The sequence below is a fragment of the Musca autumnalis genome, unplaced genomic scaffold, assembly GCF_047663935.1.
Source record: "Musca autumnalis isolate F117 unplaced genomic scaffold, ASM4766393v1 scaffold_1, whole genome shotgun sequence".
NCBI classification, from domain to species: domain Eukaryota; kingdom Metazoa; phylum Arthropoda; class Insecta; order Diptera; family Muscidae; genus Musca; species Musca autumnalis.
In genome coordinates this window covers 334081330-334104802 of record NW_027411644.1, presented here as the reverse complement: position 1 = coordinate 334104802, position 23473 = coordinate 334081330, and the positions used below count along the sequence as shown (strand labels likewise).

The window sequence follows — 23473 nt, the reverse complement described above, 5'->3', positions numbered from 1 at the left end:
ACTTACTTAGTAAAGACTTATCAATAAACTACGGATCGAGACTTAAATCAAGAAAACCTTTGCTGTTAGCTGAATTCCTTCATACCGAGAATTATAAGAGAATTGCAATCTCTGATAACAGGACGACATAATTCAACCTTCCCCGATAAACTAAACATGGTGCAATCTAAACCGTCTACGTACTTCCAGACTATAGAACACATTCACACCTGCCCTTCCAATCCCTTACACCAGAAACAATATCCTGTTTGCTAAAAAATGTTATATAATTTGTACTAAACTACACTAAATAAAAAATAAACAAAAATATATTTTCTTTTTTGCTTTTTTGGCGGATTTATAGCGATAAACTATTAATTTTTGCGTTAAAATAGAATTGAATTTGATAGTTCAGAATTTAAGTGGATATTTTTTAATTCCGTTTCGGTTAAGGACAAGATTATTAGGTTCTTTATGATCTCACCGAAAACTACTTCAGCAAAAACAGTGCTTCGCAGGCGGGCTCTCTTCAGAAAACAATGTAATATTTTTCAAAAAAAAAAATTCGAAATTATTTTAAGGTGTTACCTTTCAGATAAAAAACTTCTAAAAAAAGTTGATAAAATTCTTGCAAAAAAAAAAAAAAAAAATAAAAAATTAAAAGTTTAAAGTTTAAAAGTTAAAAGTTTAAAAAATCAACACAAAATCAGTGATTTCTTTTAAACCCAGACAATATTTTGTTTAATGTTGATAAAGTTCTTGCAAAAACCAAAAAAAAAGAAAAGTTGTTTTTTGTTTTAAAAGTTAAATATATAAAAATATACAACAAATCAGTGATTTCTTTTAAACCCAGACAATATTTCTTTTTATTTCTGTGGGTTTCGTTGAATTACGAATGTATATGGGTCTGTATTCACCAGTATTCATAGTATTCATAAAGCAATTCAAAAACACAGGAATAAAAAAATAGAGCGTGGACGCCTAAAAGAGAGTACTGTACCCTATAACAGAGTACGGTTGGTCACCGTAGCAAAACGCAGAGAAGATATATTGTGGGAGCAACCATATTCTAAGAGCAAAATAGTGTATATCAAAAATTGTTAATATATATATTGTTGTTTCAACCATATATTTTATGTCAGAAAACGTAATGATACAAAATATATTGTTGCACCAACAATATATATTTTCAGATTTTTAAAATACACTATTTTGCTATTGGAATATGATTGCTCCCACAATATCTCTTCTCTGCGGGTAGAGGACATACATATTTTATTTAAAAAAATCTTTTTCAATGAAAAGGTCGTAAGTCCCCACAAAAAACAAAAACTATACAAGGAAAAGGTAGTATGTCCAAAGACATCTATTTATGTCACAAACCCTATGGAATCTGATCAAACAAAAGACAAACTAAGAATAATGCTTCCATCATTACAATAAAATATTTAATACCGAAAGCGATGGAATGTTTTTTCTTCCTCCTGAAAAAATGCTACCTTTTCTTGCGAGGCAAGCGTAATAATTAATTTAATTAATCTAGCTTTTATGACCTAAGGAGATTACATTGAAAAATTGATATCTAGCGAAAATAGAAATCCTTTTACGTATACACGAGTGACGTTTTTGTCTTCTGCATTTATTAAAAATCGAAACGATTCATTCAAAGATATGAGTCATTACAAAGTTAAACACATACTCAATGAGATTTTTGGTAAATAATCATCGAATCTTTTATAAAACAAAACAGTCAGTTAATAATTCATTTCGTCCCAGCAGCCACGATATATGGAAGTTCGACTGCAATCAGTCCAACTCTCACAGTTGTTAATATTTGCTGTGATAGACGAGAGGCATCTGCTACTTTCCGTCGAAAGTAATTTTAAAAGTGATTTTACAAGATAAACCCACGAAAAAATCTACTCCCATGAAAGATGAAGTGTTCTATTACATAAAAACCCATTTGATTCTACAAATTTTTAAATATTAAATAAAAGTCAACGATTTTATATAAAGAGGAATTTCTCATTCTTTTGTTTTTTTTTTTTTATTAAATTTTAACTAAACGTTATTATTTTGATTTTTTTAGTTTTAGTTATATTCTATCCTTGTATAATTCGAAGTTATTTTGTTTTTAATACAGTATTAACAACGTGTGTTTTGTGTGTGTATTTTTTGATATACTTTATCGGAGTGTTATTAACTGTTTATATTTATTTTTAAAAATATGAAAACTGTTAATTTAATGGGACAGTTGGGTCTCATGTCAACTGCTAGAGTTGGATGTTATAATAAAAAATGTTTTAGTTTTGTTATTGAATAATAATGGCATTTATTTATGGAGTTTCTAATTTAAAATTGTTTCCATAGAGTTGTTGTTTTATTTCGTTTTTATAAGCTTAGGATTGTAATAAAAATGTACATGTACGTATGTATTTATTTATATATATATATATGAGTCCTTTTTTCAAATATAGTCAAAATTATTACTAATTATCTTATTTAAGTTTTTTGCTTAGACTATAATTTTACATAATTTTTACAAAATTTCAGGATGATAATAACATTGGTTTAGACATTACAACAGGAATGTTTTCGAAATAAAAAAAATGGCATATATCTATGAAAAATAATAATGTAAAAATAATGGCTGAAGATTCATGTTTGTGGTTTTTTGTTCTATAAATAGTTTTTGTTTTTAATTCGAAGATAGATAGATTGATTGGTCAAACTGAAAACATTGCACTTAACTCTATAAGACTACACAAAATTAACGCTACTATTGGCTTTCATATAGATTTTTGATTGATGTGATTGTTTCTTTGTTTCTGTGTACAAAAATAATGAAATTACATTTTTTTAAATCATGGCACGGCTATAGACTTGATTTCAATGTGGATATTATACAAAACTTATAATTTTTTGCTTAAAACTACATCACTTTTGATTGCTGCATTTAAAAAGTCGAACGACAGACTTTTTAAAATTCATAGAAGAAAGTTTATGTTTCGTCATCGTTAACAATTACACAAAAAAGAAGAGAAACTAAAACTCAATGGGAAAATAAAAAAATATTTACAGCGTTTTATTTTAAAGTGTGCTTTTGTATCTTTGAGATTTTCATGGTGAACTTTTTCAAAATTACCTTCATGTTCGTCAAGCGTAAAGGTGCTAACCAATACTAACAACTATCTAATCAACTGCTGAAGACACAACTGTTTTCCAATACCTCTACGGCTAAAGGAATGACCATAAGTCATGGTAACATGTAACCAACTCTTTGTCACGGCGGACCTTCACTTTAGGTTTTTTTTACATGTACATAAGTACACGGAGATGTAGACGGCCAAAATGATCAGTAAGGTGATAATCACAATATTCCATCCACTCTTGGTATTTGGAAGGAATATTTTTTATCAGTTTTTGTTTTCAAACTTAATGTATGAATGAGACGAAGTTTAGAGGAGATTTTGTAATGCCGCCGCTCCATTCAGACTTAGTGTATGATTCCAATTGCGATAGGATGTGGCAGCCGCTGCATACTGTTGATAGTTACTATAGAGCTGATGTTGCTGTTGGTGGTGGACCTGCTGCAGGTGGTCGTCATTGAGATCGCTGGTGATATTGGAGGAATCCTCCTGTAGGTCACTCGGAGTTAGTTGGCTCTGGAACAGATTCGCATGATGCTGGTGGTGGTGATGAGCAGCGGCTGCCATTTTGCTATTTAGATAGGCCGCTGCTTTCAATTTTTGATTGTAGAAATTTACCGCCGCTGCTGCCGTGGAAGTGCTGTTATGAAGATGTTGTTCTTGTTGCTGCTGGTGTTGGTTTTGATGGTGGTTGGAAGCAGTGGAGGAGGGAGTTACAGATTCGGTTGGGTTCTGTTGCATTTGCTGCTGTTGATTCTGTTGCTGGCTAATGCTATTGGTACCTGTTGAAAAGATGCTGCTACTTGTAGTGGACGACGTTGTGCCCGTCACCCCGACGCATGTGCTACTGCTGGCGGCACCATTTGTGCTTAAGCTTGATGCCGTATTACGAAGCAACATCTGTTCCGCTCGTCCTTAAGCCAAGGGATACTGGTGATGTCACAAGGTAGTCGTGCCGGCAGGTGCGTGGTAACCCAAACTTTGGTAATATGACTCCTGACCCAAGGCAGCATGTGAATTTGTCAGAGGACTTAGGGCATTGTAACCTGCGTATTGGCTCATGTCGTACATTTTGATATCGGCTTTGGACTCAGTCGGTAGTAGCCGATTGATTGAAAATGGATGGCTGGGTGGGGCATAGCCGGATGGTTCCTGCTTTAGATGATGCATGGACGAATGGTAGTCGCTTATCAGTGAGGGATGGCAGCGATTCACCATGCTGGTAATGCTGGACAATTCTTCCTGTTGCAACTGATGATGGTGCTGGTGATGTGAAGGAGCATGCTGGGCCTGTTGTCCCAGACATGCCAACTCTGCATTAGCATGCAGCATCGCTAAGGCTTCAGCATCTTTGTTATGTGCTGAACTCAAGGCTCCACCAAGACCACTGTCTTTGTGATGGTGATGAGACTGGTGGTGGTCCAATCGGCTGTGGTGATGGTGATGATGCATGTGATGTGAATCATCGTGATCTTTTTTGCCCGGAGACGTGGCCTCCAAGCTGCTGTGTGATGGCGATTTGTGCATCTGACGAATTGCCTCTTTCTTCTCATCTTTGAAACGCTTCTGGCGTCTGAGATAACATCCATTTTCGAACATATTACCCGAATCGGGATGTAGAGTCCAGAAAGATCCCTTGCCGGGCTTGTCGGGAGTGCGGGGGATCTTGACAAAACAGTCATTAAAAGACAGCGAATGTCTAATCGAATTTTGCCACCTCTGTTGGTTCTGTCTGTAGAAGGGAAACAAATCCATAATGAACTGATATATTTCCGATAGGGTTAGCATGCGCGTGGGATTATTTTGTATGGCCATTGTAATCAGAGAAATATACGAATATGGCGGTTTGGCATGTGTGTAGCTGCGTCTATATGTAGTGGGCTTTTCTACACGCGATCTGTTAAGAGAATTTGGCGATCCCGTATCCAAATCTCGGGCACTGGCCGCTGCAGCCATTGACGAATATCCACCCATTGCTGCCATTGTGGACATACCGCCGCCCATGCAGTTACCCATTTGTCCCAAGGGCGATCCCATTGAGGCATAGCTCATGCTACTGGGAGTCATGCAATTCTGTGCCATGGAATTCATGGCCGCCGCAGCGCCCATCGATCCTCCCATACTGGCCACGGCAGCTGCAGAATCTAAGACGCTGGAACCGAAAGTAGCTGCTGTTTGTGGTGACACCGAAGACATACCGCCTCCCACAGGCATACTCATTGCATTCATGGTATATGGGGCACGTGCTAGGGGACTCATGTTGCCCCCATTACCGCTGTTGCCAATGTTGTTGTTGCTATTGGGATTCTGGGAATTCGGATTAGTTTGATTACCACCACCGCCTACTCCTCCACCGCCGCCGGCATTGTTCCCTCCACCACCCGTCGAACCGCCCGACTGGCTGGTCATGCTGATGGGCCCACTTGACGGCGCCTCCGAATAGAGTTTCTGCATGATATCTATCGTTGTTTGGTGGGGCGAACCCTTGAGGAAACTGTTCAATAGTTGCGCCGTTATGATGCCGATTTACGTCAGAGCCGTTGCACCGTAAAATGGAATAAAACCGAAACAAATGATAACGATGCGTTCGTAATTAAAAGATTGTCAATTTTTTTCTTAAATTGCAATTCGTGAGCACGAAAGTTGTGACGTTTTCAACATTTCTTTGTGTATAATGAGAATTTTCCTTTTTTCTCAAATATTGTTTATTTCTTTTCAATTTGTTTTCACTTCACTTCACTGCACTATGTGCTATGGTCAGTAGATTCCTTTTAGCACAATTCTAATAATGTTGCTGTTGTTGCTGCTCGTCGTGTTGCTTTGTTTATTTGTTTAAATATTCAAATATACCGATTTGTGTACTTCTATATTTGTGTATATAGTAAATTAACTTAAAACACTTTTAGTTTTAGTTGAGACCGTTGTTCGGGCGACGGTTGGTGCGGTTTAGTTTGTTTTTCTTGTTTCAATAAATAACACCCGTTGTGTTTCTTTGATTTGTTTTGTTTCTTGTTCTGTTGTTTTTTATGCGATTATTATTAAATACAAATTCTACAATGCGCTCGAGTACTCTTTGGCTTGAGCTCTTGAATTCGACTGTTTGCAGAGGGGAATGCCGTCTTACTATTTGGCTTGCTAACAAATATTGTTCAGGCCGTGTTCAAGTGTAGTTTGCCGCGCGTTGCCTACGAAATTGTCGAGACGTGTGTGAAACATTACGGCCAGTCAGCCCAGCTCACATTTTGTTGGCTGAACAAAGGCAAACCCTAACTGGCAGGCAGGTACAAACACAAGCGCACTCACTCACTCTCGTACATTAAACCGGTTTCGGAGGAATTCATTCAACGCCAACCACCACCGCTGACACCATCATTTGTCAGATTGTCTGCAACGACATTGTTGTTGTTGGGTTGGTTCTTCCAATAACAGAGCGCTCAGTAAATAAACCATTAATTTGTGTCAAATACATTGGCGGATGCAAATGTTGTGTGCCTATGGGAAGAAAGAGACAGATATACAAGCGTGTATATTAGACGGAGACAGCATGAATAACATTGAATCAAAATGGGAAAAACCAAATGGGGATATATTTCGTACTCTCTTATAAGGGGCGGAGTTTCTGTGGAAGATGTAACGCCTATTCCAGGCCAATTGCTTCATACATACATATATTACGATTTGAACCGAGTTTTGTAGGATTTGCACAGAGAGATAGAGATAGAGAGAATAGGGTGAGAGGGATATTTTAAAGATAATTTAAACATTCAATGTTGCTACTGCAATTCTTACCCCCAATCTGAGAAAATGTTTTTGTAACTGAAAGCATTAATTCTGTGTCATCACAAAAACTCTGCACTAACAGCTACCAGCTGCTTTAAGTTTCATTTTTTTTCCTTCCACTTAACCCAAAATATTTTAAAACCCCATCCCCGGGACAAAAATTATTTTGCTGCCACTGCAAATTATATTTGCTCAGAGAATGTGACAGCAAAAGTACGTTAAAAAACATTGCCACTCGGCGCAATTTCCACAAACAACTGACATTCTTATGGCCGCGGTCATCAGTCGACCGTCATACATATTTCTCGTACACCATTCCAACGAAGAGCTCTAGCTGTCTTTCGATCAAAGGAGATTTTATTAATAATGGCTCCCCTTGCCAAAGTGTCTCCTTCCCTTTTATCGAAGTCGACAACGACGACACTTATTACTGCCGTTTCTCAAACACCAAAATCTTTGGTTTACATATTCTATTTTCATGGCTGAGGTTAAGGTACCGCAAAATGCAATTCAGGATAGTTGTAGACGTTGACGGCAGCGACAAAACTTTTCACTGAAAACGCCATTAACGTCGACCAGAACTTTTTGGTGGCAAATGAAAATTGTTAATGGCAAATGTCAAATACTCGTCAAATCGCTTTCATGTCACGCGACAAAACATTACAGATCTATAAAAACGACAATAGCACATTCAGCCAAACACTCTGACAAAATATTATACATACATAAATCCATCGCGTAAAAGAAATATTTCTACACATAATAAGCCGGGCCGGCCCCATTATAGTTCGCGAGCAATCCAAGCGAGAAAAATTAAATAAAATCTAAATTCGTTCTTAACTCCAAAGCCCAAGTTTGTCGAATCCAAGAGACTTTCCGTGAAAACAATTAGAACATTTTACAAAATTGTTTAAAAAAAAATATGCATTCAGCATCTCTCGTGGTATAAAAAAACCGTACATGTACATAGTATAGTGTGGAAAACAATAGCTATGCCAAAACTGAAATTAATAAAATATATCGTCATATATGTATATCATTCCTGGAATTTACAATTTGCCTCAGTTTCCTGCGTTCGAATACCCAATTAAGAATTAAACTGATTTTAATGATCGCCTTTATTGTTGAACGAGCACCGTAATAAATGATTTAACGCCTCATCAATATGTAGAGCAGTTCTACACATTAAACCATTTGCGGGTGTTTGCTTAGTTCTTTGAATAAGAGAATTATATCTGAGGAGCAATAAATTCAGGTATAAGGGAAGTACTTTTTGAATGAATTCCATTACATTTACCTGCGGTCGGTTGCATATTTAAGCACTCGGTGTGTACGCGTGTGTGAATCCAAACAAGGTATTTCCCACTTCAATTAACCGTATTTCCACACTATTTCCCGGAATAAATTCATTCAATTATGACAGTTTGATGACTACCTGGTTAGCGAGATGTTATGTTGTGCTGAAGGATGTGATTAACTAAAGTTAATCCAAAGAACTAACTAAAGCCATTCAACTTACATATCGCTGGCCAAATGAATGAATCAACGAGATTCTATTATTTATCGTCCGTCGACTTTAGTCAATGTTTAACAGTGTATTAGAAGGTAGACATACTAACATACATATGTATGTACATATGTATGTAGGTTCACAATATTGTCAATTTTATTAAAATATTAAATTTGCTGCTGGCATCAATAACTTCTATTGGGTCGATATAGGTATGAACTTTTTTATAATTGCGACCCTACTCTATATAAAAAATCACTATTGATCAAAAAGATTTCAATATTTCAAAATCATGTCGTAAGTTAAGTTCGACTAAATGTATAAATTCGTCTTAAGTAGGTAAGTGGGTAGGGCTGTACTCTTCTTACGAACGGAATGTGTTATTGTTGAATTATATTATTAGCTGGCATCCATATACTCGTAGATGAGCAAACACACATCGTATAACGAGTATAAATAATTTATTAATAATAATTAAACGATCACTAATGGCTACTGCTAATTGGCTGAACGACAGCTGCTCAGGGGATTCATCTTGGGTGAATTTATTTGACGATCTGTTGCTCAAATGGTTTGTTTCTGTTTATGATTTTTTTTTATTTATGTGAACATATTGAGCAAATAAGTCGAGTTGTTAAATAACCAAGCATGATAAACCCAAATCATTGTGCATAGGTACATTTGTGATTTTTAAAATGAATTTAAATTTTAATACCTAAATTATAATTATAATACACATATAAAAATAAGTTAAAAATTAATGATACCTATACAGATAGATGATTGTAACTTACATATCGCTCATTTACTCAGAGAGTGTCACATATCAAAAACTCATGTTTAGAGAAAAACGCGTTTTAAATTGCAGATTGAAATTTGACTTCCCAACTTAAAAAGATTACTGCACAAAAATAAACTTGGACCATCTTTCGTAAAGAGCTAGATTTGAGGTATTTTAATGCGTAATAAACTCAAAAAACTTGTTTGTTGATTTATTTCAAACTCCTACAAAATTAGCTATAACTCGTTGAGTTTTAGAGATATCAACATGGATGTATGGTACAAGATAAAGTAGAAGTCGTAGAAAAAACTAGAAATTACTAACTCCAAAAAAACCACATTTTTGAGTTATGTCACTCTTTGAGTGAATGAGAGATATGTATGTATAGCACAGATCCATCCACTGGTGTCGTTGCAAGATATTCTTAATTTTTGTTAATTCAACAACATATGGATACTTATGATTTTTTTTTGCTTTTATTTGTTCATAATTTATTTAATGGACGATTTTTGATTGGATTTGTGTTTTGGAAATAGTAAATAAATCAAGAAAAATCGATCAAAATGGTATTCGTCAAATTCTCTTAAATTCTGTTTTGTACAGCATTGGTATAGAAACTAGGAATTTCTATCTCCATACCTCATTGCGAATAAAATTTTGCTGAGTGGGTACATAAACCATACACAAATAATTTGTGTGTGCTACTTTGTTAGCTAAACATAGTCGTATCATCCTAAATGAATATAATATTTTTCTTTTGCCAATAAAGTAACTATTCTGTAACATTTTTCACAATTTAACTATAATTGGATATAGGGATAGCGTTCCCGAAAACCCAGGGTTGTTCGGGAGTACCAAAATCTCGAATCCCGAGATTTATATCTTCCGCGTTCCGGGATTTTTTTATTTACTTGTTAATAGGGGTTTATCCACATGTGGAAAATAATCCTCTGAGAAATGAGCCTTTGAAAAAATAATCGATCAAATAAGACGCGAAGGGTTTAATTTTAAATAAATTTAGAAAATGTTCCTTGAAAAAATATGCCAAAGATAGTTTCTTAAAACATATACATATCTACATAGTTTAAATTTGAAAGAACACTATATTTTTCGAACAAAATTCAAAAATAAGGAAAAGGAGAATGCAGCTGAAGTACTTATTTTCAATTATAAAGCTATTCGCATCTGAGTTATCCACTAATGTAGGTCGTTAGAAATGACATTCTTAAGGTATTCGAGTAATAACTGTCGTTAATAAGCTTTAAATACCTTAATGTAATAAAATACGTCTTGCGAATTAGATTTGTTTTTTGGTAAGAGAGTCATTTCTCCCTGTTCTGTTCCAGCATTTTATTACAATACTACTTTTTTATTTAAGTTTTCAATGAAAATTTAATTTTTTACTTCACAAAATATTCCTATAGTGGCAAGTCCCGACAAATCCCGCAGTCTCGAAATTGGAAAACCCGTGTTAAGGAATTTTGAAATTCCGAATCCCGCGATTTTTTAAAACCTGTCGTGTCCGACATCCCTAGGTTGCACTATACAGAACAGTGAAGGAAGTTGTGCATAGTAGGCTAAGACTCTTTTTACGGACCACATACAATAGGCTAAGACTCTTTTTACGGACCACATACAATAACAAGGTCAATAAGGTCAAGAGTTTCTCACCCAAATATGAATTACTTATACGAAATGTGTTTTCCAGCGATAAGGATATAACCCAAACAATGGAATTCTTGACGTAGACAGAAATACATTTCGAAATTTCGGGAAGGCCCAATGGATAAAATTTGAAAATATACAAAAAAAGTAAACAAGTATCAGTTGGCTTTGCCGACAGAGATATACCATCAGCTTATGTGAATAGAAACAGTGATGTACGGACAGATCGAATACCGGCTACAAAAGCAAATCCTTTTCCCAAAAATTATGTATTAGGAAGGGTTTCAGAATTTTGTGGCCCTTTATGAACATTAAATCTAGCCGACAAAAATGTGGATTTGGAGTAATGATCAAAAGTGTTGCTGGGAGCATGGACATGTCAACGAAAAAGATAATATCGCAGTAGGCAGGACCACACGAGTAGCATCGGTATAAATTTTCGTAGGAAATTTATGTTGAACTTTCATGCGGAAGGTACCCTAATGAGGAGACAGATATGGGTCGTTATCAAAATTGGCCAAAATATTAGGAGATCCAAAGTTTGGACCAAATCGTTTCCTCCCTTCAACAGATATAGCGTGTACCATTTTAGTGAGATTTTGTAATGTTTGGGAGGAGGTACCGGAGGAGGTACCGGATCCGATAGTCATTACGTAACCCTTTACAAAGTAATGTAAACAAACTTCTTTTCGCATTACAAGTAATCTGAAAAGTAATGGTTTACTTCTTAAAATTTACAAGGTAAACCTACTTACTTTACTCCTCACTAAGTAATGAGGACGATGGCACAGTGTGTGTGTCCGACTATAAATCATAGGGTTGTGTGTTCAACGCTCACCGTCGGCACGCGAGTTTTTGACAAAAACAAACACTTTTTGTTAATTAAAAAATAACAGTTCGTGGTGCGCATGTGCACTTAAGTTCTTTAGCAACCCTTAATGTTCGTGTGCGTGGCACAGTGGGTTTGGCTAGAAATCAGAGGGTTCGTGTGTTCAACTCGGGCATGGAGCGAAATAAAATAAGGTAAAATAAAAGTAAAAAGTCTGTTGAAATTAAAAGCAAATTCTACACATCAAATGCTCTAAAAATAGATTTTTTTCACCTTACTTTTCAACATCTGTTGGTCACAGAATAACTAGTTATTCTAGTGGTCATAAAATAAAATAAACATTTATTTGTATACGTACATATGTTTTATTTATGTTAAAATAGCCGCTTAAAATATCGGGATTTGACGAAATTTATGCATTCGACGTACATATGTATGCAGAATTGTCCGATATTGAAGATTATATTCAGTTTCAATAAGAAATAACTTATTAATAACGATATGCTATTATAAAGGATATGCTATTACATCGGTGCGGAAAATTTTTTAACGGTGGGGTAAAAGTGATAATGCATTTCTTAATATTTTTTCATGCTCTATACGGCTATGGTATTTTTGATAATTGCAAAAAATGCAGAAAATGAGAGTCTAGACCAATATTCGGAGCGTTGTAAAGAGGAGATATGTATGTCGTTCTTTCATTCCAACAGAACTATGAAAAAATTTAATAAGAATAATCTGCATAGACAAACCTGTAATACGAAGAGTTTAATGTGATTTATACATATTTGAGCACATACATATTTGAGCATACTTTAAACAATATTTTTGGTGTTAAATTAATAATTTTTCGTAAATAGAGATAAAGAAAAGAACTTTAATTTCAACTCAAAAGACATGTCTTGTCGAAAAGTGCCAAAAGGAAAAAAATTTCAAGTAGAGTTAGAATTGAAATTTGGAATGAGTTTTGCAAATGTAGTGTAAGATAGATGATCCAAAGGGATTTAGAAATTTTTAACTATAAGAGTACGAAAAGTACTAAATTTGGTATTGGGGGAAATAATAGAGCAGGAATTTTGAAATTAGGGTATTTCAGGGACGTCTTTTTGGGAATGGGTGCTATAAGTGTAAGAAAAATACTAAGGGGTACTAAACTTGACACAATTTCGTATAGTGTGAAAGAATAGAGCTGAATTTTTATGTTTAAATGGTTATTGTGGTGTAGGGTTAAGATAAAGAGTTTGCTTTAGAAATCCGTATTATTGTTCGAAATTCGTGTCATTAAATTTGCCATTGGGTGGAGGTCAGCGATATTTATATTAAGATTAAGAATGTGGTTCTGGAAATCTAAACTAGTTTAAGGGAGCGAACAGTAAATTTCGGTACCGATGATACTGGAACCGTTAGAACTAGAATTCTGAAATTTTTATAATGAATGAAAAGTTTTGTATGAGAGGAAAGACTAGCAATGATGCTAACTATGTATGTAAATCTCAGATAACCGCAGAAATGTTCGAAGATTGGTTTTGAAGAATAGCTCTCCGGAAACTGTTGACGTAAATGACTGAACTTAAAATTAAATATAAAGCAGTGCAGTGGCGAACATACCGGAGTGCCCATTCAAATACGATTTTACGAAAACATGGCAACATCGTTATGCTTTTTCGACAACTTTAGCATATTATGGGACTCTTAAAAAGGATATGACAATACATCCGACGAAATTCCAACCTATTCAGATGAGTCGGAGTGTCTATATTATAGGTATATTTTTTTCCCACTATTATCTCCGAAGAGACAAGGGGACATCTTTCATATAAATGAGTGCAGACCATTTTTATATGTATTAATCTGGTTTAAAATCGAAGCAGAAACCATTCTAATCGACTTTCTAATTATTCTAATCGACTTTCTTAAAGAACTAAATGTTGTATTTTAAAAATAAATAAGTACGTACATATGTATGTATAAACAGATCATATAGACTATCAGTAGTTTGCATATAACCGGATTTAATATAAGACAAATTCAATTGCGTATACATTAAATAAATTTTTAAAAAGAAGGTTAAACGGGCAAAAAACTCTAACGCAAACGGCATTTTTAGTGTATGCTACTTAATTTCTATAATATAAAGTCTGAATTTACAGTGTATATACATTTGTATATATATCTACGTATACATACATACATATGTAATTCAATCGTCGAAGTGTCACATAAAATTTAAAGACTTATTTTCCTTTCAATGAGAATTCTAAGATACCTACATACATATGTATGTACATAAACATTGACGTTCTGTCGAGTTTATGAATGTAAAGAATCACAGACAAAAATATTGACTTTAATTTGTGAATTTGTAATGTGTTCGGTGGGGGTGGCAATGTCTGCAATGTTGGTGGAGACATTTTCCTATAAATCGATGAATACCATTGACTAGTCAGAAGTGCGCATATGCCAGATAGAGAGTGGTTGCTGACGGGCGCCACATTGTTTCGGTGGAGGATTAATCGGCGACAATGCTGGCTGGCGTAATTGTAACCTATAAAAACTCATTTTTTATTGCTTTGTATTTTATACTGAAAACGAAACCAGAGTCAAATTGTGAACATGAAAATACACGTGAACAAAATACCTACATATGTATTAAGGCACGTTGAACATTATTTGACTTTGCATTTATAGGAACGAATATTCAAGAAAGGTGTACTCCGAAATTTAAATTAAAACAAAAAAAATAATAAAATAATATAAATGTAACCTGACAGCCTGACATAATAAACCTACACAAGGTCCACTGATCAAGAAAGATGCGAATTTAGCTAAACTAAGTTTAAATATGTTCCAACAAATCACTAACAGATAACTGTGTTGCTGTTTTTAAACTTGTAGAACTTGCAAAAAAGAAGAAAGAAACAATTTTATAATTTTTTAAAAGAAACCTACTAAACTTTTTAGAAAAAAGACCACACCTTATGCTACTATTGGAATTTTTTTCAGTTAAAAAATCTTCCATAGGTGTCTGACAAACACTGTTTTTACTAAATCCGTTTGCAGCGTCCACTGTAGCTCGAAAACGAATAAACCGATCAGCATACGTATATTTTTGTGGGATCATTAAGAATGTAATAATTTTATCCTTAAACGAAACGGAACAAGAAAATATCCATTTTTAAAAAATGATAACTGTCAAAGTCGAAATTTTAATTTGAACGAAAAATGAATAGCTTTTCGGTCATATATGCGTAAAAAAATTAAAGTCTCTCGCTTACGGACAAGATTTTTATGTGTATAATAACGCCACACAAAATTTGAAGATAGGATCATTCGTTTTCTAGCTACAGTGGGTACCGCTTCCAAAAATGCCATTTCGAGAAAAATACGTTTTTGGTTTCTATGCTACATAACACGCCTTCCAATTTTTGTCCGATCTACTCTACATTTGTTTGCAACATATTCTATTCTACCTGTATTTTAAAATGAGCTCATTAAATAAATTTAGATTTTTTTAAATTTTGCACTTTACTAAAAACACCCAAAATTGTAAACAATGTATATTTTTGTGTAAATCTCTTGCTATTGGTCTTCAAAACAATATTTCGTAATAATATACAAAGTTTATTTATGATTTTTAACAAATAGAGTCAAAAATAAGAATTAGAAAATCATTTTTGCAAACTTATGTAGTCGTTATGACTTTTGGATCAAAATAAAACAACCAGTTTAGCTTTGAAAACAGAAATATACATCAGAAAAGTATAGGGTAAACATAGTCCTTCAGTGCAGCATTTTGAAACGACCTTCACTAGAACACTATTTCGTCTCTCAGTAGTATTTCATTTTAACTATCGAATTTTACTAATTGGATAGATATTATTATAATAACTCCCAAATAGTGTGCTAAATCCAATAAAACATGTCTAAAATGGAAATTAAATCCCTACTCCAAAAGTTGGAATACCGTATGTATATAGTATTGAATGTATAATGTTATTTGTGTAAATGGTTGGCGTAATTTAACAACACTAAACTGAAAAATACTTCGGGCCAAAATCCTGATATCAACCCTTACACAATTTTAAGGTCCATTTTAAGAAAAACAAAACTCAAAAAAGATCCTCCAACGAAATATCAATATTTGGTAATTTTCCAAGAAACCATAGATTTGAAATTTTTGCAAACATTTTTGTTAAAAATCGTAAATCGTAAATAAATATACATTAAAAACAATATTATGATTGAATACTGTTTTGAGAACCAATATCAAGAGATTTCGTAAAGATTTTACATAATTTGTTGCCATATTAATATTAAATTATTTACAATCTCGGTTTTGTAATTCATTAGTTGACTAACTGTACTTACATACATACATACCGAGTTTCTTAAATATTATTGCCCGTCCCATAATTTGTGTCAAATTTGCTTCAACTGAGAATCCTTATTTTATTTATTTTCTTCTAAAGTCTCTTTCCATGATTATGCGTCGCAAAAATGTATTAAAATGTCATAGCAAAATTCAATACAACGATATTTCTCAATCTTTAATTGACAATAATTTAGCGCATTTAATGATTTTTAATTTTTCAATTTTCCGACTTTTTCGGTGGATGTTTTTTATATGAAAATATAACAAAATATATATTCATATAAAACATACATACATACATTCACATACATATTTCAACTAAATAAAAAATAAAGTAATTACAATATTTAAGGAAAAATAAATATACGAACAAGCATTTGTACATAGTTTGAGCATTCCAATGCATTCCGAAATAACCACATAGGTAAATACGTATGTGTGTACATATGCACATACGTATGTACATGTGTTCATTAAATACGTAAATAAATATGTACTCTTCTAATAGACTTATTGTTAAATTGTTTTTTAAGACAGCTCAAGTGGATCATTGATATTTTGTTAGCTTTTCAAAACCCAACAAAGTGTTGGACAATTAATCATCGTCGTAACCATCAGACTGAGACCACTGCACGGAGGACATTACTTCAATATATCGAATATAAAATAAATTCAAATTTCTTTGTGAATATTCATACTAAAAATAGTGCTGTAAATTAGAGAACTTATTGCATAACTAAACAACGGCTGCATTTGCAATATACAGTGGCTCCAAGCGAAAGTCGTACACCTAATGAATTTTTTTTAATTGACTTATATCTCCGGCACAAAAAGGGATATGAAGAAAGTATTTACGCAGCTTTTTAGTGCATTTAGTCGACAATTTAGAAACACGATATAATAAAATAATCAACCCGTTTACATTGTTGAAAAATTAAATTAGCTAAAATACAAAGAATTTTAGCACCAAGCGAAAGTCGTACAGCAATTATAAAGACAAAGTATTTGTTAATATAATTAATTCTAGTACATAATCCTGTTTTTTTTTTTAAAATTTTACGATCGATTTAGTGTAACATCTGTGCTTCTTTACAATTGAGAGGGTCAATTCTGGAAACTTGTATCAGGTTAAATGGGAAAGAAGCGTAAAAATGAAACAAAAATTATTTTTATGCAACAACATGAGAAAATGATTTATTCAACTTTACAAAAACAATTTTTTTCGATTCAGCAAATATCGAAAATTAAAACTGCAAAGCTATTCAATACCTTGATGTCTACTAAAAAGAAAAAAAACACATATGAAATATCTAAAATAACTCAAACATTACAAAAAATAATATTTTCTTTTGGATAGTTTAATACACGAAGTGCAAAACGAGTTGATTTTTAGTATCCCGACAATCTAATCAATTGAGAAAAATATTTGGAAACTTATTTTTCCAATGTGCAGTCAAATTTTTACAACATAAATACCTTGTCAATTGGTGATAAAAAAAGGCGTACAAAAGGAATACATAAATTTACCCAAGAGCGATGTTTAGAATATCAAAACAATAGCGATGAATGCATAAATTTTCTTAAAAGAGTGTAATTTTCATAGATCCAACAAGTTCTGTGCGAATCCTGACATTACATTGTGAAAAATCCCACAAATTGCTTCATGTCTAATACACGAATAATAGAACATAACGCATCAGTGTATTTGTGAGTGTGTGGGGCTTATCTTTCAGATTTGAATCTTTGTTTTATAATTTTTTTGAAGTCTTTGGGAATCAAACTGTGAGATTTTATAATTAAAATGAGTTCTCACTACCTGCCGAATAATGTATTGGTCAAGGTAAGCGTTGTTCTTTCTGCCAAAACTCTGACTTCAAGCATAAAAGCTTATTATTTGCGACCACTGGTATTATATAATTGTTTCAATAACATGGGTTGGCTGGACTGTAGTCCAAGCTTGAACAATAAATCGTATATAGTGGTTCTATAAATGGAAAATGTCTCCAGACGACTTATACTTCCAGACATCCTTATAGGAGAGATTTTCAAAATAAACAGCGACATATTTTAAACTTCTGCTGTTCAAAACTGGTCAAAAATATTCTAAATCGATTGCAGAATTCAACTGAAACCAGAAATATGCCGAAGGACGATTTATATTAATAAATATTTTGTCTTTATAATTGCTGTACGACTTACGCTTGGTGCTACAATTCTTAGTATTTTAGATATTTTAATTTTAAAACAATGTAAATGGGTTGATTATTTTATTATATCGTGTTTCTAAATTTTCGACTAAATACACTATAAAGCTGCGTAAATACTTTCTTCATATCCCTTTTTGTATCGGAGATATAAGTAAATTAAAAAAATTTCAAGGTGCACGACTTTCGCTTGGAGCCACTGTATGTACATAATTATAATTAATAAAATTGACAGATACAGGATATACATAGGTGGGCAACACTTCGCAAATAACGATTTTGTGTGAATTTTGGGTGTGACTCAAATGTACCCAGACCTCAACAAGATGAACTCCAATAAGAACAAATTCTTACGTAATCTCCAATGTTTTCCAATCACGTTAAAATAAAGTTTGTAAACTTATGTTGTTTTTATGTTAAGCTGTGCTGAAGGAAACATACCTTAAGCCTATGACCAAAACAAGAAGCAAACACAATAATTATGTCTTATATAAAATATATTAACTCAAACTAAATTACATTAAACTAAGTTTGGAATAATTTTTTTTTAATTTTGACAGTTATCTTGCACATTATCCATTATCCACTTTAATATGTGCAAGCAGGTGTTTTTTGCAAAATTTGATTCGAATCGGCTGATCCGTTCTAGATTTATCGTGCGCACCAGCCAGATAGACAAAATAAATTCCAAATTGTCTGAAACTAATTTCGTGCATACACACTTAGGGTCTAAACCCGTTATTTCGACGATGCACTTTTTTGGTCGTATCAAAGAGTATATACCCTCGTTAGCCTAAAGAAAACTACTACTGAAAACTACCCGTGAGTTTTGACTTAACTTAAGGGGTTAGGGCCACTTATGAGTCAAGGTTAAAATTTCGTTTTTGACTAAAAATGGATAGTTTTTTTTCGCAATAGATCTTTAATTTTTTTAAGTCTCTTGTATAAGGACAATCTTTTTATGTGTATAATAATCATACAAAAACATGAAAATCGGATAATCCGTTTTAGATCTGCGGACTTTCAAAAATGTCATTTCGATAAAACCGTGTTTGAAACATTGATATTACATGTCGCTGTCTTAACGAGAAAACTTAAAATGGTATATGGAAATTATAATTTGGATACTTTCTAAAAATGTTTAAACAACTTTCTTCAATTTTGTGGTGACACTTACACGAGGAGGTGTGACAAAAATACTTCTAGGTAATATATTGAACTGAAATTTTTATCAATGGGTTCTAGTGACTTAAAAACGCGCTAACAAAAATATTGCAGTCCTAAACTGCAAGTTTTCGCACGGTTCCTATATAACGAAATATTCTGAATTGAGGTAGTTTACTTTCACCAACACATTGTTGAATCGAATGTCCATAGTAAAGTTCCCCTCGAGTAATTGTCAATATTGGTCCGTGATCCGAGGAAAATATGTTGGAAATAGTACAATCTAGACTTTTTCTTTCACTGCATTTTTTTGCGGTAACACGCGAGGAGGGAATTTCCTAATGAAGTGCTGTTGGAGTACATGTCGAAGTACATGGTGATAGAAAGAAAATATAAAAACTCTTTTGCAGATGAAGCAAGAACAATTCAGATTGGATTAAATGAAGAGCGGAGGAAATAAACTCAGTTGCGATTAGATTTAATGGAGAAATTTTATAATTTGTGTAAATGTAATAAAGTTCTTAATATTTTTGTTTTGCACAAATAATAAATTAATTTTATTTACTCTGGGATATTTTGCTTGCAATGGCTTGCAATCTTTGAACTGATCCCGAAGAGTGTTTTTAAATTCAGTCCACAGCACTGCATCAAAACACTTTGCTTTGGATACAATTTGGACTGCATTCTATTCTTCTCTAAAGGTTTAGTTAAAATGCAATTCCAAAGGGCTAGTTTAAATGCATTGCCAATTATGTGCATCTTTCGGTTGTCACACTCTTGCAAAAATCATCAGTGAAAATGCATAAGTTGATGTCATTCCAAATCACTTGTACATACAGTGTTGGTCACAGAATTAGCACACCCCGTTGGGGCAAAATGATTTCAGTCGGCTAAGAGTTTTGATAGGGCAAATCGAAATATTTTCGTAAACAAAATCCTTTTCTATAATTTATTTAACATATTTAATGATATAAGTGGATAGTATTATCAGTGGTTTTTTGAAAATAAAAGTTTTGTGAAGACGCCCAAATTATCAAGGGGACATATAATTAGCACACCCTACGATTTTTAATTTAATTCAATTAATATACAAAAATTAATTTATATTGAAGTTAATTCATATTCAAAACGTATTGAACAAATCATTTTTTGAAAGAAAAAATAATTTATCACCCCGGAATCTCAAAATATATCCCAATAGCGGACCATTTTTCGTAATGAACACTTAAACGTCAGAAAGTCGCCGAAACTTTAAAAACAAATGTACAATTGGATCTGAAATTATTGGAATTGTTAACCGATTACCGAAATTTAAATATAAAGTACAAAAACTTTTCAAAAAGTGTTTAAGGTCGATGATTCATTCAAGAAAATTTTCGATTTGTATGGGGTTTATAGGAAAAAGATAAATAAAATGCACCCTTATGTGAAGGAGGATCGACTTATAACACCATTTGTAATTCAAAATTACACGTCTGAATAACACCAAGGACCTATCATTACAAAACAGCCAACCAAGCACTAGATGAACACGTAGCACATGGGTATGTTTAATGGTATAACCCCTTTCTGACCATAAAGGATTTTGAGGTTTGCTGAAATTGGTTAAAATCCCTGAAAGTAGGCATATACTATTCAAGATAAATGTTTTCTGGTTTATTTAATTTAATTTAATCGGTTTAAGCTCCGGGAAACATATTTTCTTGCGGTCTCACTAGACTATCCCCCATTTGCCTTTTGTTTAGAAAATTATTGAAATTTGCGTAGGTACCATAGAGATGAACATAGGTTTATCGTGGCATACACCACAACATATCGGTAAAATTCAGTCCAGATGGATAAGTATTTATAAAATCAATAGCTCAAAGCATCATATTCCAGTTTTTTAATGAAAAATTTTGTGTCAAACGGACTTTGCAGATGCAAACTGCTGGTGGGTACATCCCACTATTGGCAAAATTTACAAAGATGAACAAAAATATGATGTTTTATTTGAAGTTTCTATGAACTACTTGCCTCAATGAACTTGTTTACATGTGAGAATATCGATAAAAAACACTAAAAAAATGAAATTTCCATCAGTCCTTGGGACCCAAGGTGTACCCCATATAACTCCCTTCTGACACTGAAATTTCGGAGACTGGTGGGGAGTATAACTAGCAGACTGGAACTTATTCCCAAACGAAATGGATTTAAAACTGAATATGGACTAAAATATTGAAACTATTCACAATATTAGTGATTCTTTTAAGGTGTGCTAATTACGTGTCCAGTGAATTTAGGACATTTTTTACATTTTTGGAGGTTATTCAAATTGACAGTTACGATTCAGTTTCTGTATTGCGTTGTATTCTTTAAGCATACTACTGAGAATATATTAGTACAAATACTTTATTAAATACAACTATTTTTGAAGGTATTTTTAGGCAAAATAAATGTTGGTAGTGGGGTGTGCTAATTGTGTGACCAACACTGTATATATGATTTAACTGCATCCTTTTGATTTTTGTCGCTGGGTTCTCCAACGAAAACATTTTTTCTCTATAATGTATAGTCATCATGTAATCGGGTATTCTTTTAAAAATTCCCAAAAACTTTAGAGGGTATTATAGATGTACACTTACATGCCAACTGACAAATGTCTGATTTCATATCTTCTCTGTTCCAGAACCTGCAAGAAGCTATTACTTTTTACTACGATAACACATTTTCCTTTATGTTATCGAGAAAAATAGTAAGAATTAGTAGATTCTTGCAGTACTGGAACAGACCAATTGGTATACTTATACAATTGTATTTACATATATCGAACTTATTACAAAAAATAGATTTTTTAAATTACTTACGTTTTATACCAATTATGTATGTATGTATGTCTAAATACATAGCATACAAATCCATAGCCAACGAAACTTTATAAACGTGAAACGACAGATAATACTGTTAGAAAATGGGAAAAACCCCAGAAAAATATACGAAAATAAATAAGTTTTACGTCAACATTTGTATTTAAGTAGGAAAACACAATTGGTAGTGTTTCAATGTATTCTTTTTTAGGGGAAAACTCTTATTAAATTCAAGAAACGTATGATGTCAATGTACAAATATATGTTAAAGAATGTTCAGATATTTTGTACTTGCTACTGAAAATTTTAAAAAGAAAACTATTTAGCAGTTTTGACATCTGTTCTTAAGAGACTTTAGAATATTTTTGCGGACATAGGCAACTCCTTAGCACATTCGTTTGATGGATTTTATGATACTCCGTCAGCTGCATACAAATTATAAATATAATATATATGTTAATTTTAAACAGCGATCCACTTTGTTGACATAATAATTATCTCTTAGTAACATTCCAGTTATTTGCAGATCCCACATTGGAACTGAACATCCTAAGATAATAAAAATACCACTTGATATGGTTGTCGGTATCCTGGAGAGGAAAAACAACATAAACTGGCGATAAGATACCGTTTTACCACAAAACACAGATAACACTTTATATCGGATTGTTTATTGTAAATTTCTCCGCATATCGTAGAAGAATCAACGGTCATAACCTCAACGAGTCCACAGCCAGGTACCCTACAAAAGCAACACAACCGACTTTGAATGAACCGTAAAGTTGTCAACTTACAGCAGATAACACTGACAGCAATGAGTTCAGCGCGACTTGATGGGCCATAAACACACTCTGATAACCAAAGAATGGCGAAGATTACGACGACGTGAAAGATTATTTGTAAGATGATGAGTTTTCTTTTCAGTTCATAAATAATAAAAATGCATTATTAATTTGCGACTGATAAAATGATGTTAAAGTAACATTTTATTGTGGATTTTATGGCTAATAATAGAGGGGTGAGTCATGAAACATCAGTGTAATACAAGGGTAAGTATTTAAGAGTACACTGGCAAAAATACATACTAATTGGAATTAATCTAAGCAACACTTTATTAAATTATTTATCATGTGCTCTTAACCAAACATATACATATAATTTTCTGCCCGATAACCTATTTCAATGCTGCTTTCC

General features: G+C 33.2%; 2 protein-coding genes and 1 long non-coding RNA gene across 4 annotated transcripts; 1 reads left to right on the top strand and 2 right to left on the bottom strand.

Moving 5' to 3' along the window:
* Window positions 1–1983: 1983 nt before the first annotated feature.
* Window positions 1984–4028, bottom strand: LOC141390256 (uncharacterized). Its single transcript, XM_073963090.1, has one exon. It carries the CDS (start codon window positions 4026–4028, stop codon window positions 3438–3440), a length of 591 nt encoding a protein of 196 aa, XP_073819191.1. The 3' UTR covers window positions 1984–3437.
* LOC141390255 (protein fork head-like) lies at window positions 1984–8628 on the bottom strand. Its single transcript, XM_073963089.1, has one exon. The coding sequence runs from the start codon at window positions 5580–5582 to the stop codon at window positions 4068–4070; it is 1515 nt and encodes a 504-aa protein (XP_073819190.1). The 5' UTR covers window positions 5583–8628; the 3' UTR covers window positions 1984–4067.
* A 7319-nt stretch (window positions 8629–15947) lies between these two features.
* On the top strand, window positions 15948–23247 carry LOC141390257 (uncharacterized). Of its 2 annotated transcripts, XR_012409307.1 has the most exons (3): window positions 15948–16776; window positions 19281–19475; window positions 22796–23247. It is a non-coding gene; the product is annotated as an uncharacterized lncRNA (long non-coding RNA). The 2 variants fall into 2 exon arrangements; XR_012409306.1 differs by lacking the exon at window positions 15948–16776 and having other exon boundaries at window positions 18538–19475.
* Window positions 23248–23473: the final 226 nt, after the last annotated feature.